The 12,943-nt window shown below is 59.5% G+C and overlaps 1 protein-coding gene across 1 annotated transcript; it reads left to right on the forward strand.

Annotated features, from left to right (window-relative positions):
* The first annotated feature begins 393 nt into the window (after window positions 1-393).
* Endov (endonuclease V) lies at window positions 394-10,828 on the forward strand. The gene is made up of 9 exons (XM_090351346.1): window positions 394-467; window positions 1,497-1,668; window positions 5,285-5,419; window positions 5,500-5,539; window positions 6,073-6,185; window positions 7,678-7,746; window positions 7,876-8,004; window positions 9,487-9,560; window positions 10,342-10,828. The coding sequence occupies exons 1-9, from the start codon at window positions 412-414 to the stop codon at window positions 10,598-10,600; spliced, it is 1,047 nt and encodes a 348-aa protein (XP_090207472.1). The 5' UTR covers window positions 394-411; the 3' UTR covers window positions 10,601-10,828.
* Window positions 10,829-12,943: the final 2,115 nt, after the last annotated feature.

Consider the following 12,943-nt stretch of genomic DNA (forward strand, 5'->3'; position numbering starts at 1 on the left):
CACCTCCCGGGTCTTCGAAGCCTTTCCCGGGCGCCGGGGCCCTCAGTCTTGCCGCCCGCTGGGGGTCTCGGAGGCCCCTCCCCACCACAGGCTCAAATGCAGCTCCCCTTCCAGGCACGCGCCGCGCCGCGCCGGTCTTCCCGTCCCCGCCGAGGAGGCTCGGGCCGAGCACGGAGGGAAACACAGGCCTCCGCGGGGAGGCGAGCCATGCGGCCCCGCGGGCGCATCCCCGCGCGCTCCCCCGCGCCGAAGCCGCGGCCACCGCCGTCCGGCTCCACCCCGGGGCGCCGAGGGCGGCGGCTCCACCCCGGGGCGCCGAGGGCGGCGGCGGGCGCGGCTCCGGAAGCCGGCGGGCCCGGAGCACGGCGTCGCCCCGGAAGTGACGCACCGGAAGAGCGCGGAGACCCAGCCATGGACGCCCAGGCCGCTGAACGGCCGCCGGAGGAAACCCTGTCGCTCTGGAAACGGTAATGGGGCTGAAGGCCGCGCAGCCACCGGGACCTCTCGCCTCGCACGCCCCGGCCGCAGGGCGAAGCGGCGGGCCCGAGGCACCCCGCAGAGCCCGGGCCGCGCTTCCGGCTCGGCCTCCGGAAGTTGCGCCCCTCCCGCGGCGCGGCCCTGACTTCCGGCCCTGGCGCCGGGGCCTCCGCGGCCCCGCGGCCCTGCGGCCCTCGTCTGCGTCCTTGGGGTTTCCGGGGGAGTTGGAGACGCGGTTGCTTCCCTTCTGTCAATCCGCGAGAATGACTGCTTTGGTCCGGTAGCTTAGCTCTTGTTGATGATTCTGCGAAGACGGAGTCAGCAAGTAAAGGGAGAGGGGCCGGGCGCGCGGCCCCGGGGTCGAGTGCTCGCCTGGCACGCACGAAGACCCGGGCTGGATTCCGCGGTCCACATACATAGAAAAGGCCGGAAGGGGTGCTGAGCCTCAAGAGGTGGAGCTCCAGCCTTGAGAGAGTCCAAGGACAGGGCTCAGGCCCTGAGCTCAAGCCCAGGACCGGCAAAAACAAAACAAAACACAAGAAAGCAGTAAAGGGTATAATAACTAAGACGCACTTCAGATTGTTCCAGAGAGTAGCTGGGGGTGTGAGTAATTAAGATGGGTCTAAAAACCAACGTAAGACACTTAGTTCCTAGGAAATTAAAAGCAGGTGTCACTGTTTTGAGATTGCTTGTGTTCCCTCAATCTTCAATCTTTTCAGGGTCACTTGATGTAAATACATCTTACACTCTTCAAACTAGCCAGTCACTGGCAGATTGTGAACCTGAGCTTGACTGATTGGCGCAGACAGGCAGGGCGGGCTACGTTAGGGATAAGAAGGGAGCTAACTGCCACCTAACTGCGCTCTAGCGCAGCCCTCTTTTTTGCAGAAGTAAATGTTGCCTTGCTAAGACAATTCTTTGCTTTCTTGTCTTCATTTGTGCTTCCCGCGTTCTTGGAGAGCACATCTGTACCAGCTAAGTCTGTTCCCTGGCCTGCTTTGACAAGTCTTTTCTCCTAGGGAGCAAGCCTGGCTGAAGACCCAAGTAGTGGACTGGGACACAGAACCGTGGCAGCAAGATCCCAGTTTCTCCGGGCTACAGAGGGTCGGGGGTGTGGATGTGTCCTTTGTGAAAGGGGACAGTGCCCAAGCCTGTGCCACCCTGGTCGTGCTCAGCTACCCGGAGCTCGAGGTAACCTGGCCTGGCACTGATTGGCCACCGCTGAGGGGGGCGGGACCTCCCAGAGAGGACCAAGCCTGAGGAGAGCTCAGCATTTCTTCTAGGATTTATTTCCTTTTTTTCTTTTGGTGCTAGGGATTGAATTTAGGACCCCAAATTTGCTTGGCAAATGAGCTACCACTGAAGTGCACCTCCAGCCTTTGTGTAGAATTTTGTGAAATGTCTTTTAAGGAAAAAGGAGGGAGGGGGAAGGGAATTCTGAACAGGCCTCAAGGCACTCTTCCACACCTGTCATCTTGTAGGGCTTACCTTGGACCGACTTGCAGCACGCACCCAAGTGCCTAGGCTACAACTCTGCCTTCTTGACCCTCCACCCTGTCTCCGCCCCTCGTCTGCCTCAGTCTTCTCTGAGCTGCTGTCATCCTTCCTGTAGCGTACTTCTTGTAGTGTACTGAGCTACGTCTTCCGTGGTTCTCAGTCCCCACTACTAGGAGAGCAAGTTTTGTAAAAAGTACTGCCCTTACCATGACCTTGTGGTAAATAGGGGACACACTCATGGCATGGCTTAAGGGTCTCTGTTCTTCCTGCTTGATAGGGCAAAGTCCCCACTGCCCTCCCACCTGTCTTGAGCCCTAATCTTTGCAGACATGTTTCTTCTAGAACAGCCCTCACCTGCCCAGCTCCTGTGCTTCTTCTGGTCAGCCCCCACCCCACAAGAGTTGGTCTCATCAACTAGTCTTAGTCTGTTTGGGCCTCTGTAGCAAAAATGCCCTAGATTGCGTGGTTTATATAAGCAACAGAAGTCTGTGTCTCACAGCTGTTGGCTGATCCAGGGGTCAACATAGTGAAAGTCTGTTACGATCTCTTCCTGGCTGCAAACTGTTGTCTTCTCACTGTCTTCATAATGACATATTCGCCTCTCCCAGAGCCTACCCTTAATCTCATCACCTGTGAGCTACAATCCGAGCATGTGAATTTAGGGGGACACAAACCATAACTGCCGTAAGCCTCATTTTCATCATACAGGAATAGAATTGGCCTGTTTCCCTTCCAGAACAGAAGCTCCACCTTGCCAGGAGCCATTTGCCCACCAGCAGTGCCTCTGCCCCTGGCTTGTAGGAGACACATCCTTCCCAGTAGCTAGTGTACATGCACAAGGAGTAAGCCCGCGAATCGTTGACAGCTAGCAGCTCAGGAGCCTGGCCACAGCCCGCCTCCTCACCTCCCACCCCAAACTAGCCTGGCTTTCCTGCTTCTGTAGCTGTATAAAAGACCCACCTCAGCCCATTCAGCCCAGCACAGGCACATTGAGTGCCCTCTGCTAGACCTGGGGAGGAACCACTGCTCTTTTATGAGCCGATGCAGGAGGTCTGAGATCAGACCACTCATCCATACTCCAGCTCTGCCATTCCCCCCCTCCCCACTTCTCCTGTGGGAAGGAGGAAGCTCCCCCTCATCTCTGTCCTAGGCTTGGATTAGTGCACAGGCTAATAAGATGTACCCATAACCCTGCACAGCACTGCAAGCTGAGCGCAGATGAGAACAGGTCTGGAAGAGCCTGGTCTCTGAGTACTCCCTGTGGGTCACCTGGAGGCATGTTTAGGAATGCAGACTCCACGTGCAGGTCCTAGAGACAGTGGCGTGGTAATTGCCTCATGCTGGGGGAGGGCCAGGCAAGGTCATTAAGTCCGGGTGTTTCTTGGGAAGTGCTTTGAAAAGAGTTGCAGACACCAAAAAGCAGAGGACACATGTGAAATTGTAATAGCAACAAGCTGTTAAGTCTACAAATTCCAAAACTCCAGCCTAGGGAAAGCGTTTTCCACAGTGGGCCCTGGAACTTCCTTTCGCAAACATGAACACACAGGTGCCTGCCACTCGACCAGCCGTGGCTTGAGAAGGGTTCCATGAACTTCTCTGCCCCAGCTGGCTTTCAGCTTGGCAAGTTATACTAAGGTTACAGGTGTGAGCCTCAGTGCCCAGCTTTTCTACACACAGGCATGTGTCCACATGCAGGCACATGTGCCCATGCTAGGGATAAAACCCAAGGCCTTCCACAGGTCTAACGAGCACTGTATTACCGAGCCATATCCTATGCCTGCCAGTCTTTTCTTTTTTCAAGCCAGTACTAGGACTTGAACTCACCCCCATCCTCACCCCTGTCCTTGCTCTTCTTTTTCCTCTCACAGCTGGTCTACCACTGGAGGTACAGATCAAGTTCTTTTCTTGCTTACCTTCCCTCCTCTCTCTCCCTGCCTTGGTTAATTGGAGATAAGAGTCTCACAGACAGACTTTCCTGTCTGGACTGGCTTCAAACCACGATCCTTGGATCTCAGCCTCCTGAGCAGCTAGGAGTACAGGCACAAGCCACTGGCACCTGGCTTCAGTCCTCCTTTTATTGCTTTGCATTTCTTCTTCTGGTTTGTTCCTTAGCTTTTATACTGTTGGCCTTCATGTCTGTCACCCTGGCTTGGTCTGTCTCTGAGGTGAGGCGCATGGTCAAAACCCACTGCCCTGCCCTTCTCTCCAACCCCACCGGCCTCTGGCTTCCATGTTTGCCAAGTTTGGGCAAGTTCTCCCCTCCATGTCAACCAGCCTGCCCACACGTGTGTGGTTCAAGGGTGGGAGGAGCTGGGAGCAGCCTTCCTCGCTGATCTGTGGTTTGTAACTCCACCGTCACCCTGACACATCACTGCATGCCTGCCTCTGTGTTACCTTGTGTGGACCTCAGTCGCCCGCTTGTCACAAGTCATATTCCCATTGAGTGGCTCATGAGAACGTCGTGAGGATGGGCCTCAGCAACGTAGCCTGGCACTGGCCCAGCCTCACCGGGACGCAGGGTTGTGATTTAGAAGCTATGGCTGAGATGTGGAGGTTAGAAGTTAAAAAAAAAAAACAAGTTCTGTGTGCTATAGGAAGATGGGGGGTGGAGGTGAGAGGGGGCAGGAGACCCCGTGGCCCTTAGTGCTGTCCTCGCCCTTGATGGGTTGTCAGGGACACGCCGAGAGCAGTGGCTGGCTGCCTTTCCCTAGGCACTGGAAAGCCCTCTGGGTCCTAGCCCTTCCCACTGTGCGCTCTGCTGCTGTCCCCATTACACAACCCTGCAGCCTGAGCTCTCCCAGTCCTTAGGACTGCTCTTAGTCTCTCGTCTCCAGAGGCGTGCCTCCCTTCTCCTGAACGATTGCAGCCTTTCCCCCAGGTCCAACAAGAACAGTGTGGCCTCCATTTGTGGCCCACTTACCCAGACACATGTTTGGGCCTTGATGTTGAGGCTGAACCCTCTGGGTGGGCAGGCATCCAGCGCGGGAGTGAGCCAGTGAGGTTGGAGTGGCTCCAGTTCAGAAGGAGAGGCTGGCCACCGAGGCAGCTCCAGGGCGGCCCAGGTCTCCTGGAGTGTCAGAGCTCCTCAGACGCACCCAGTCCAGGGGTGGGAGGGGCTCTTCACACACGCCAGGCCCTGGCAAGCGCCTTGACCACGAGGTTGAATCCACACCCCTGTTTGCAGGGCAGGGCCTCTCATCCCTTTCAAACCCATCTTCCTGCAGGTGGGGAGAGATGTTGCAGGGAGGCGGGCGGGGGGGGCGGTGTGGAGAGGTGCAGGGCACCTGCTGATCTCTGGGCTTGGTGGCAGGTGATACACGAGGAGAGCCGCATGGTCAGCCTGACCACCCCCTACATATCTGGCTTCCTGGCCTTCCGAGAGGTGTCTTTCCTGGTGGATTTGGTGCAGCGGCTGCGGGAGACGGAGCCAGGCCGCATGCCCCAGGCAGGTACCGAGAGCCCTCACTTCTGGGGGAGAGCTGGAGAGGCTGGCGCATCTGACTGTGACCCCCTGTGGCTCTGTAGGTCCTTCTTGTGGATGGAAATGGGGTGCTCCACCACCGAGGTAAATCCTGTGCCCTGGGTGCTGCGGGAGAAACTGGGGCAGTACATCTCACCTGTCCCCCACACAGGGATCCACCACGCTGGCAGATCCTCTCTGGACAGATTCTTACTCTCTGGAGATTCAGTGTCCCCCACCCCAACAGTCTCCCCTTCACACCTCACCTCACGGCTCCCTCTGCTGGTTGGTCATCTCTGGGCACTGCTGCCCAGACCCACGGCCTGTATGGGCACACACACCCCACTCTCAGCCTGCACTGCTGACGTCCCATGGCCTCCGCCCAGGTGAGGTGCCTGAGATTACTTAGCAGCCTCGCCTCCAGTCAGAGCACTCGGGGTCTTCCTGCTCTTTCCTCATTTGCTGCTGCACTCAGGCCTCTGGCTCTACCTTCCCTGTCAGGCTGTGGGAATGCAAATTAAAGGGCCAAGGAGAGTTTGGTGCCTCAGCACCTGCCTGCCAGGAGACCCCAGGTTTGCCCCCTTGGCTCACTGCTTCCTCTCCCCACTGCCCATTTGACCTCCCTGTGCTCCCGGCAGGCTTTGGTGTGGCCTGCCACCTTGGTGTCCTTACAGGCCTGCCCTGCGTTGGGGTGGCCAAGAAGCTCCTGCAGGTGGACGGGCTGGAAAACAACGCTGTGCACAAGGAGAAGGTAAAGAGGCCCGCAGCTCACACGGGATCACTCTAGGGTCCAGCCCCGCCTGCTGTGCCTTCTCCACTGCCAGCATGTGGCTCATGGCCCTCAGGGTGCCCTGATTGCTTTCCCAGCCTCCTGCCATGGTGACCTTGCCTGCCACTACCTCCCCTCTGTGCCACTGCAGCCCTGTAAGGTCATGCCCTCCAGTTCCTGGGTCAGCACGGCCTGCCCACCGTGTGTCCCACCCAGTACTTCCCCTCAGTGCGTCCACAGCCCAGCCTCCAGCCATACTCCCGCCCACCCTGCCTTCCACACCCACACACGTCCACTTCCTCTTCCTCCAGCTCAGGACCGGCCACACATCCTGTGACCAGAGACCCCACCTGTCTGTTTCTCTGGCTCTTAGGCACCTGTAAGAAGCACAGTTGCTCAGGGAACATGGGTTGAGGGCCAGGAGAGTGGCCCAGCTGTGGAGTGCTTGCCTAGCATGCATGAAGATTTGGGTTTGATTCCTTAGTACCACGTACACAGCAAAAGCCAAAAGTGGTGCTGTGGCTGAAGTGGTAGAGCGCTAGCTTTGAAAAAAGCCCAAGGACAGTACCCAGGCCCTGAGTTCAAGCCCCAGGATTGTAAAAAAAAAAAAGGAAACACGTTGAGTTGAAGATACCCAGCCCTACCCACTCACAAGGGCACGTCCCTCCCCCACTCAGAAGATAAGACTTGTGAGCTGATTCACGTGTGCTCCCCTGCAGCCCCTCGGCTGGAGTGGGAGCCAAGGGAAGGCAGTAACCTCAGCTCAGGTCCCTACCTCCTGCCTCTGCCCACGGTACCATGACTCTGGGCTAAGTGCCATCCTTTCCCTAAAGACTGGGGCCAAGTTAGATGAGATCCCATAGGCTGCATGCAGGGCCTGACCACGCTGACCTGGCTTGCCTGGGCGAATCGGGCCGCAGGCTCTGAAGCTTGCTAGGTAGGTGCCCTGTTACTTGAAGCCATGCCCTCAAGTCCTTGATTTTTTTTTTTTTGCACCTTTTCCCAGGGCCTCTACCCCCTGGCTGGTGGGGTAGACAAGCCTGCACCACTGCACCCAGCCCTACTGTTTACAGAGTGTGTGGTTGTTGTTGCAGGGCTAGTAGTTATATAAGTCAGGTAAAGAGTGCATTCTTTTTCTTTCTTCCAGTCCTGGGGCTTGAACTCTGGGCCTGGTGCTGTCCTTGAGCTTCTTTTGCTCAAGGCTAGTGCTTTACCACTTGGGCCTCAGGGTCACTTCCTGCTTTTTCTGCGTAGTTGATTGGGGGTAAGACTCACAGACTTTCTGCCCTGGGCTGGCTTTGAACGCCCCTGGCTTAAGACAGTGTCACCCCTTCCTCACTCTCCTGCTTTCTCCCTCCCATTCCACCCGCAAGTCGCATAGGTCAAATGTGACCTGTTTAGGTTTTATTGAGAGGCTTGCCAAGTCTTTCACCAAGAAAAAGTGATCTTGCAAGTATTTATCCCCGTTTCCCAGATCCAGACCCTGCGGGCTGCCGGAGATACGTTTCCTCTGACAGGAGATTCTGGGACTGTCCTGGGAGTGGTGAGTCTCCTCGGCCTCCACTAGACCAGGCCCTTGTGCCCACACCTCACCCATGCCCGTCTCCCGTCCTGACACTGGAGGCCACACAGGGAGATGTCCCTGCCACACTCTGGCCGTCTCCATCCACAGGCCCTGAGGAGCCATGATTGCAGCTCCAAGCCGCTCTACGTCTCCGTGGGCCACAAGCTGAGCCTGGACACAGCTGTGCACCTGACCTGCCGCTGCTGCAGGTTCCGGGTCCCCGAGCCAGTGCGCCAGGTAGGGGCTCCCGGTGGAATCACCGCCCGGTCAGAACGCAGACCCTGTCACTCGGCGGGGCCAGCCGTTCTAAGGCAAGTTGGTCCTGGGCACACTTGCTGGTGCCCACTGCACCCCGCCCACCGGCCTTGCGTCATGCTTCAGCTGCTCAGAGCTCCAGCCGCCATCATGGGCAAGCAGCCCCCGGTGGACAGTCACCTCCCTCAGCAGGGCTGCGCCAGGGTCAGGCCCCTGGGGGGTGGTGCCAGCATGGGGCTGCTGGAGCCTCCGCGCACCGGCAGTGATGAGCAGTCACGAGCTGGCCTGCCTTTGTCAAGCCCGTGGGTAGTGAGGACACAGCAGGACCCCTCGGGAGGGGGTCCACTGGTGAGGAAGGAGGGCTCAAGAAGCAGCCAGGCAGGCCGGAGCTCGCCGGCGCTGAGCTGCCTCGGCTTCCAGCCTTAGCTGCAGGACTGGGGCTGCTGACACTGAGGCCGGAGAGAAAGACCAGGTTTGCCTTTCGTGCAGCTGTCCTGTACCCTGCGGAGGTGCCACAGCCCCAGCTCTGCCAGCCTCAGCCCCTGGGGAAAGCTCCTCCTCGCCTTGGGCCTTCCTGGCTGCAGGCTCGCAGTGTGGCCTCCGGGTGGCAGCAGCAGTCTGCTGTGGTTGGTGTCCCTCAGGGAAAGTCCTCTCAACTCCCCTCTCGCCCATCCAGGATATTGCTGGGGTGCAGTTCCACTCCATCCTGCACTGTCCAGACCTGCCAGGCCGGCCTCTGCCGGCCATCGTGTCGTCGTCCCTGCCCTGGCAGATGAGGGGTCAGCCTTCAGCAATAGCCTGGAGCTTCTAGACATAGGGTGGGGCCTCAGGCCTGCCACCAGAGAAAGGCCTGCCCAACGTGAGCACCTGCAGAGAAAGGCCATGGTCCAAAAGCCCCTGCCCGGCACAGCCCCAGACCTGGTGCTAGTCTGGGCTGTTGGCCGATAGGACCTTCCATTCCCAGCCCCCGCAACCTCCACATTAACGGAAGCACGAGATGAGCTGTTATCCCGTGCGTCACGTGCCTCCAACGTTAAATCCATCAAGGCTGGGGTCAGGGTCTTCCTGAGGGCAGGATCACCAGTCAGGGGCCTGCTTACTTCTGACCCCTTTAGATGTCCAGAGGCCAGGGGCCCTCTGGAGAGGGTGGGGATGAGGCAGCTCGACTCCAGGGTGGGACCAGGGCTGCTGACCTGAGAAGGCTTGAGCAGTGCAGCGGGTGCCAGGGAGGGGCCGGGCCACCCTTCCTCCTGACCCCACCAGTCCTTCAGGCCCCGGCCCTCGAGCCCTGTCCCCCAGGGCCCACAGAGCAGTGGCTGCTGCTCCCCATCGGGCCCACGAGATGCAAGAGCCTGCACGGGCTTCCTGTGAATGTGTTTCCAGGCTGGTAGGGAGGGGTGGGCGGGCATGCCGGGGGCAGCCAGCTTCGGCTCAGCCTCTCTTTGAGCCATCTGTGTCTTCCAGGCCGACATCCGCTCTCGAGAGTTCATCCGCAGGACCCTTGTACCCCCGGGACCCCCTGCAAAGGGCCGGGAGAGGTGAGCCCCGAGGGAGGCATGGGCGGTGTCAGGAGTCCTTCCCTCAGGAATGGCTGTGGTGGTAGCCCAGCGTCTGCTGCAAGCTCAGGACCTAAGGGCAAGTGGGGGAGGGGCAGGAGAGGGCCCTGGGCAGGGGTAGACTCTGAACGTCCTATCAACTACCCGAACTCTTATCTCCTTGGCCCGCTAACTCCAGGCCAGCCTCCAGCAGGGCAACCCAGCCTTTCCTGTGCTTGGCCTGGGCTTTGTGAGTGTGGCCTTGAGAGGCAGGCCTGAGCCCACCTGCACAGCCGGCATGTCGTGTGCACTTCCAGAGCCCCGATGTGGCCTTGGGAGGAAGCTACCGTCTGTGACCTGGGTATGCAGCACAGAAGACTGCCTGGCACAGAGTCAGCTGGCTGCCTAGGGCTCTGTCATAGGCACCATGGAGGCCAGCAGTGGTCTGGCCTAGAGGCAGATGATGTGATCTTGCTTCACAGACAAGGCAACTGAGGCCTGGTGTGATAAGAACTGACAGAACAGGAGCCATTAGCCCAGCTCTTCATGTCCTGAGCAGAGGCTTGAGGGCACCCACCCTGCAGGCTGGCAAGCTGTTCAAAGGCTGCATCTCCCTGCAGCCGGCACTCCTCAGCTCCATAGAGTTGGTTCTGGCAGCCTGCAGGCGGGTGCCCCCCACCCCCTACCCGGGGCCCATCCGCAGGTTCTCCTGAACCGCTTAGGCACGAAGAAGTCTGGGCTACCCTGGCATTTCATGCCACCTCTTTCTCAATGTCTCTGCCAGGAGCCAGAAGGTGGTGCAGGGGTCGAAGGAGCATCCCAAAGGAGACTGGGGAGAGGACTGCAGCCGAGGGCGGGGAACAGGGCTGGAGGCCCCACCGCCAGGCTCTGGGGAGCAAGACCCGGCCCCGCAGGCTGGGGGCGCTGATGGCCCGGAGCCGCTCACCCTGCCCTGGGAAAGTGGCTGCACAGAGGAGCCGGTGTCCGGGAGCGGTGAGGTTGTCCCCGCACACTCACAGGTGCAACACAAGGCGTCTCGCTGACTGGAGCGCCCAGCGGGCCCCACGCAGCTGAGAGGCCGAGCGTCGGCTGCTGTGTCCTTCATCTCAGGGCTCGTGGGACACCACCCCCAGCCCAGCCACCGCAAGCCACGTCTGCAGCCAAAGGGCTCCGCGCCGTGCGGCCAGACGTCAGCCCTCACTGTGCCTGGCCTGCCTGCCCAGTGACTGCTTTCTTTTGATGGCCGTGCAGGGGCGGCTGGGAGGCCTGCTGGCCTCGGCCCTCCAGGCTCCCAGGAGGCACCTGACCTGGGCTCCTAGGGGGGTCCCTGCAGGGGCTCGGCACCTCAACTTCACACTGGCGACCTCCCCAGAGCGGGGTTGACAGGGGAGGGCTGACTGGCTGCTGCTTCCTGAAGGTCCATTTCTCCCCCCATCTGGGCGCGGTTCTGCTGCCGACTGTTTTCGCTCCAGGACTGGGGCGAGTGTGAGATGAGCATCCGTGAGTTCTCGGACACCCATACACAAAGCCAGGGTCCCGGAGTGCAGTCCTAGCTTGGGCCCCTGTCGTGTGGAATCACCTCACCTCCCAGAAGGGCTCCCAACGAGGCCAGACGAGGGGTTCCCTGTAGTGTCCTCTAAAACCTCCAGATGTTCCAAAGTTCTGCCATGGTCTGTAGCCGAGCCCCAGCAGAGCGGGCGTGGAGGCCTCATTGTGTGGGCAGAGGGTCTGAGCAGGGCAGGACTGGACGTGGGGCCCTGGCATCTGTGGCCTCTGCCCCCCTGCAACATCAGGGTATCCTGGGCTGCGGGGCTCCCAGAGGATCCAGGCTTGAAGCCCGCACAGACAAATCTGGGAGACTCATCTCTTATTAACCAACGCAAAGCTGGAGTAGAGGTGCGGTTCACGTGGTAGAACACCAGCCTTGAACCAAAAAAATGCCAAGTAAGAGCTTGAGGCTCTAAGTGCAAGCCCAAGGAAGCGGGTCAAGAGGGAGGGAAGGAAGGAGGAGGAGTACAGCTGGCTGGGTTCAAGCCCCGCTGTGCGCACCCTCACGTTTGGTGGTGCCTCGGGTGATGGGCCTTGGTTTCGCAGTGGTTCCTGGGCTGGGGCAGGCCGCTGCAGAGCACCCTTCTGCGTCCTGCTGAAGAAGTGGCCGGGCTCGAGCCGCGTCCTTCCCTCTCTGCTGACCCACACCGACCCCACCGCTCCCAGGCCAGCAGCCTCGCCAAGGCCTCCAAGAGATGGCCAGACTGGGTGGCAGCCCGAGGGGCACTGCGAGCACGCAGGCAGCGGGCAGCCTCTCAGGAAACTTTGGGGGCACACGCCCCCCTCACTGGGGCCCTGATGTAACAGAGGTGCAGGCGAGACACAGCCTAGAGTCACCGCGCCTTTTCCCCCGCATGCTGCCAGCGGGGCCCTGGCTTGGGGCACAGGGCACAAGGGTGGGCAGATGTCCTGGCCAGACACCGGCGCCCTGGCGCAGAGGGGCCCTTGGAGGCCCTACGTGCAATGGCGTCCGCTCCTCACCACAGAACCTTCAAAACAGGGCCGCGGTGACGTCTGTCTCAGCAGACCACAGCGCACTGGAGTTAAGAATATTCTTGAAGTTCGTGGGGCTGGGAGTTTGGCCTAGTAGTAGAGTGCTTGCCTAGCATGCACGAAGACCCAGGTTCGATTCCTTGGTACCACATACTTAGAAACAGCCAGAAGTGGTGCTGAGGCTCAAGTGGTAGAGTTCTGGCCTTGAGAAAAATCCAAGGACAGTGCTCAGGCCCTGAGCTTAAAGCCCAGGACTGGCAAAAAAAAAAAAAAAAAAAGAATATTCTTGAAGTTCTGAAGGATTCAAGTCCTATCCAAATAGCTCTTCCTCTGCCCCTGAAGCCTCGATGCGCTTCCCAGAGGGCCTGTCTTGCCCTGGGCGCTGGGGAGAGGCCGTGTCTCACCCCAGTCCCCTTCCCCTCTCCTGTGGCAGTGGGAATGGTGAGCCCCAGCAGTGGCCCTTCAGGATTGGATGAAGGCCAGCTGCAGGGAGAAGCCCAAACCCCGTTTGGACAGGTCCTGTCACTAGAGCCTCTGGCGACTCCGGGGCCTGAGGCCACCCAGGTCTCAGGGAGCTGACTTCGTGTGTCCCCAGAGGCTGCTTTGGGTCTGGAAAGAGTCCCTGAAGGACAGGTCAGGGCTCTGTCCTGGCGGGCAGCTGCGCATGCGCGGTTCTGCTATGTGCTGGCGTCTCCTCTTTCCCTGCCCTGGCCAGGCTTTGCAGTGTCTTTTTTTAAACCCCTATCATTCATTAAAGGCAAAAACTCAAGGTGGCTACATGAGACCAACATGCAGACAGATGACTCACACCCCTGGTGTGGGAGGGAGGGGACAGCTCCTCTCCT

The sequence above is a fragment of the Megascapheus bottae genome, chromosome 17 (assembly GCF_031878675.1).
Source record: "Megascapheus bottae isolate mThoBot1 chromosome 17, mThoBot2.hap1, whole genome shotgun sequence".
NCBI classification, from domain to species: domain Eukaryota; kingdom Metazoa; phylum Chordata; class Mammalia; order Rodentia; family Geomyidae; genus Megascapheus; species Megascapheus bottae.

Coding starts and splice junctions, on each gene's coding strand:
- Endov (XM_090351346.1), top strand. CDS start 412: ATGGACGCCCAGGCCGCTGAACGGCCGCCGGAGGAAACCCTGTCGCTC. Junction 468..1,496: donor ACCCTGTCGCTCTGGAAACG/GTAATGGGGCTG, acceptor CTTTTCTCCTAG/GGAGCAAGCCTGGCTGAAGA. Junction 7,747..7,875: donor CTGGGACTGTCCTGGGAGTG/GTGAGTCTCCTC, acceptor CTCCATCCACAG/GCCCTGAGGAGCCATGATTG.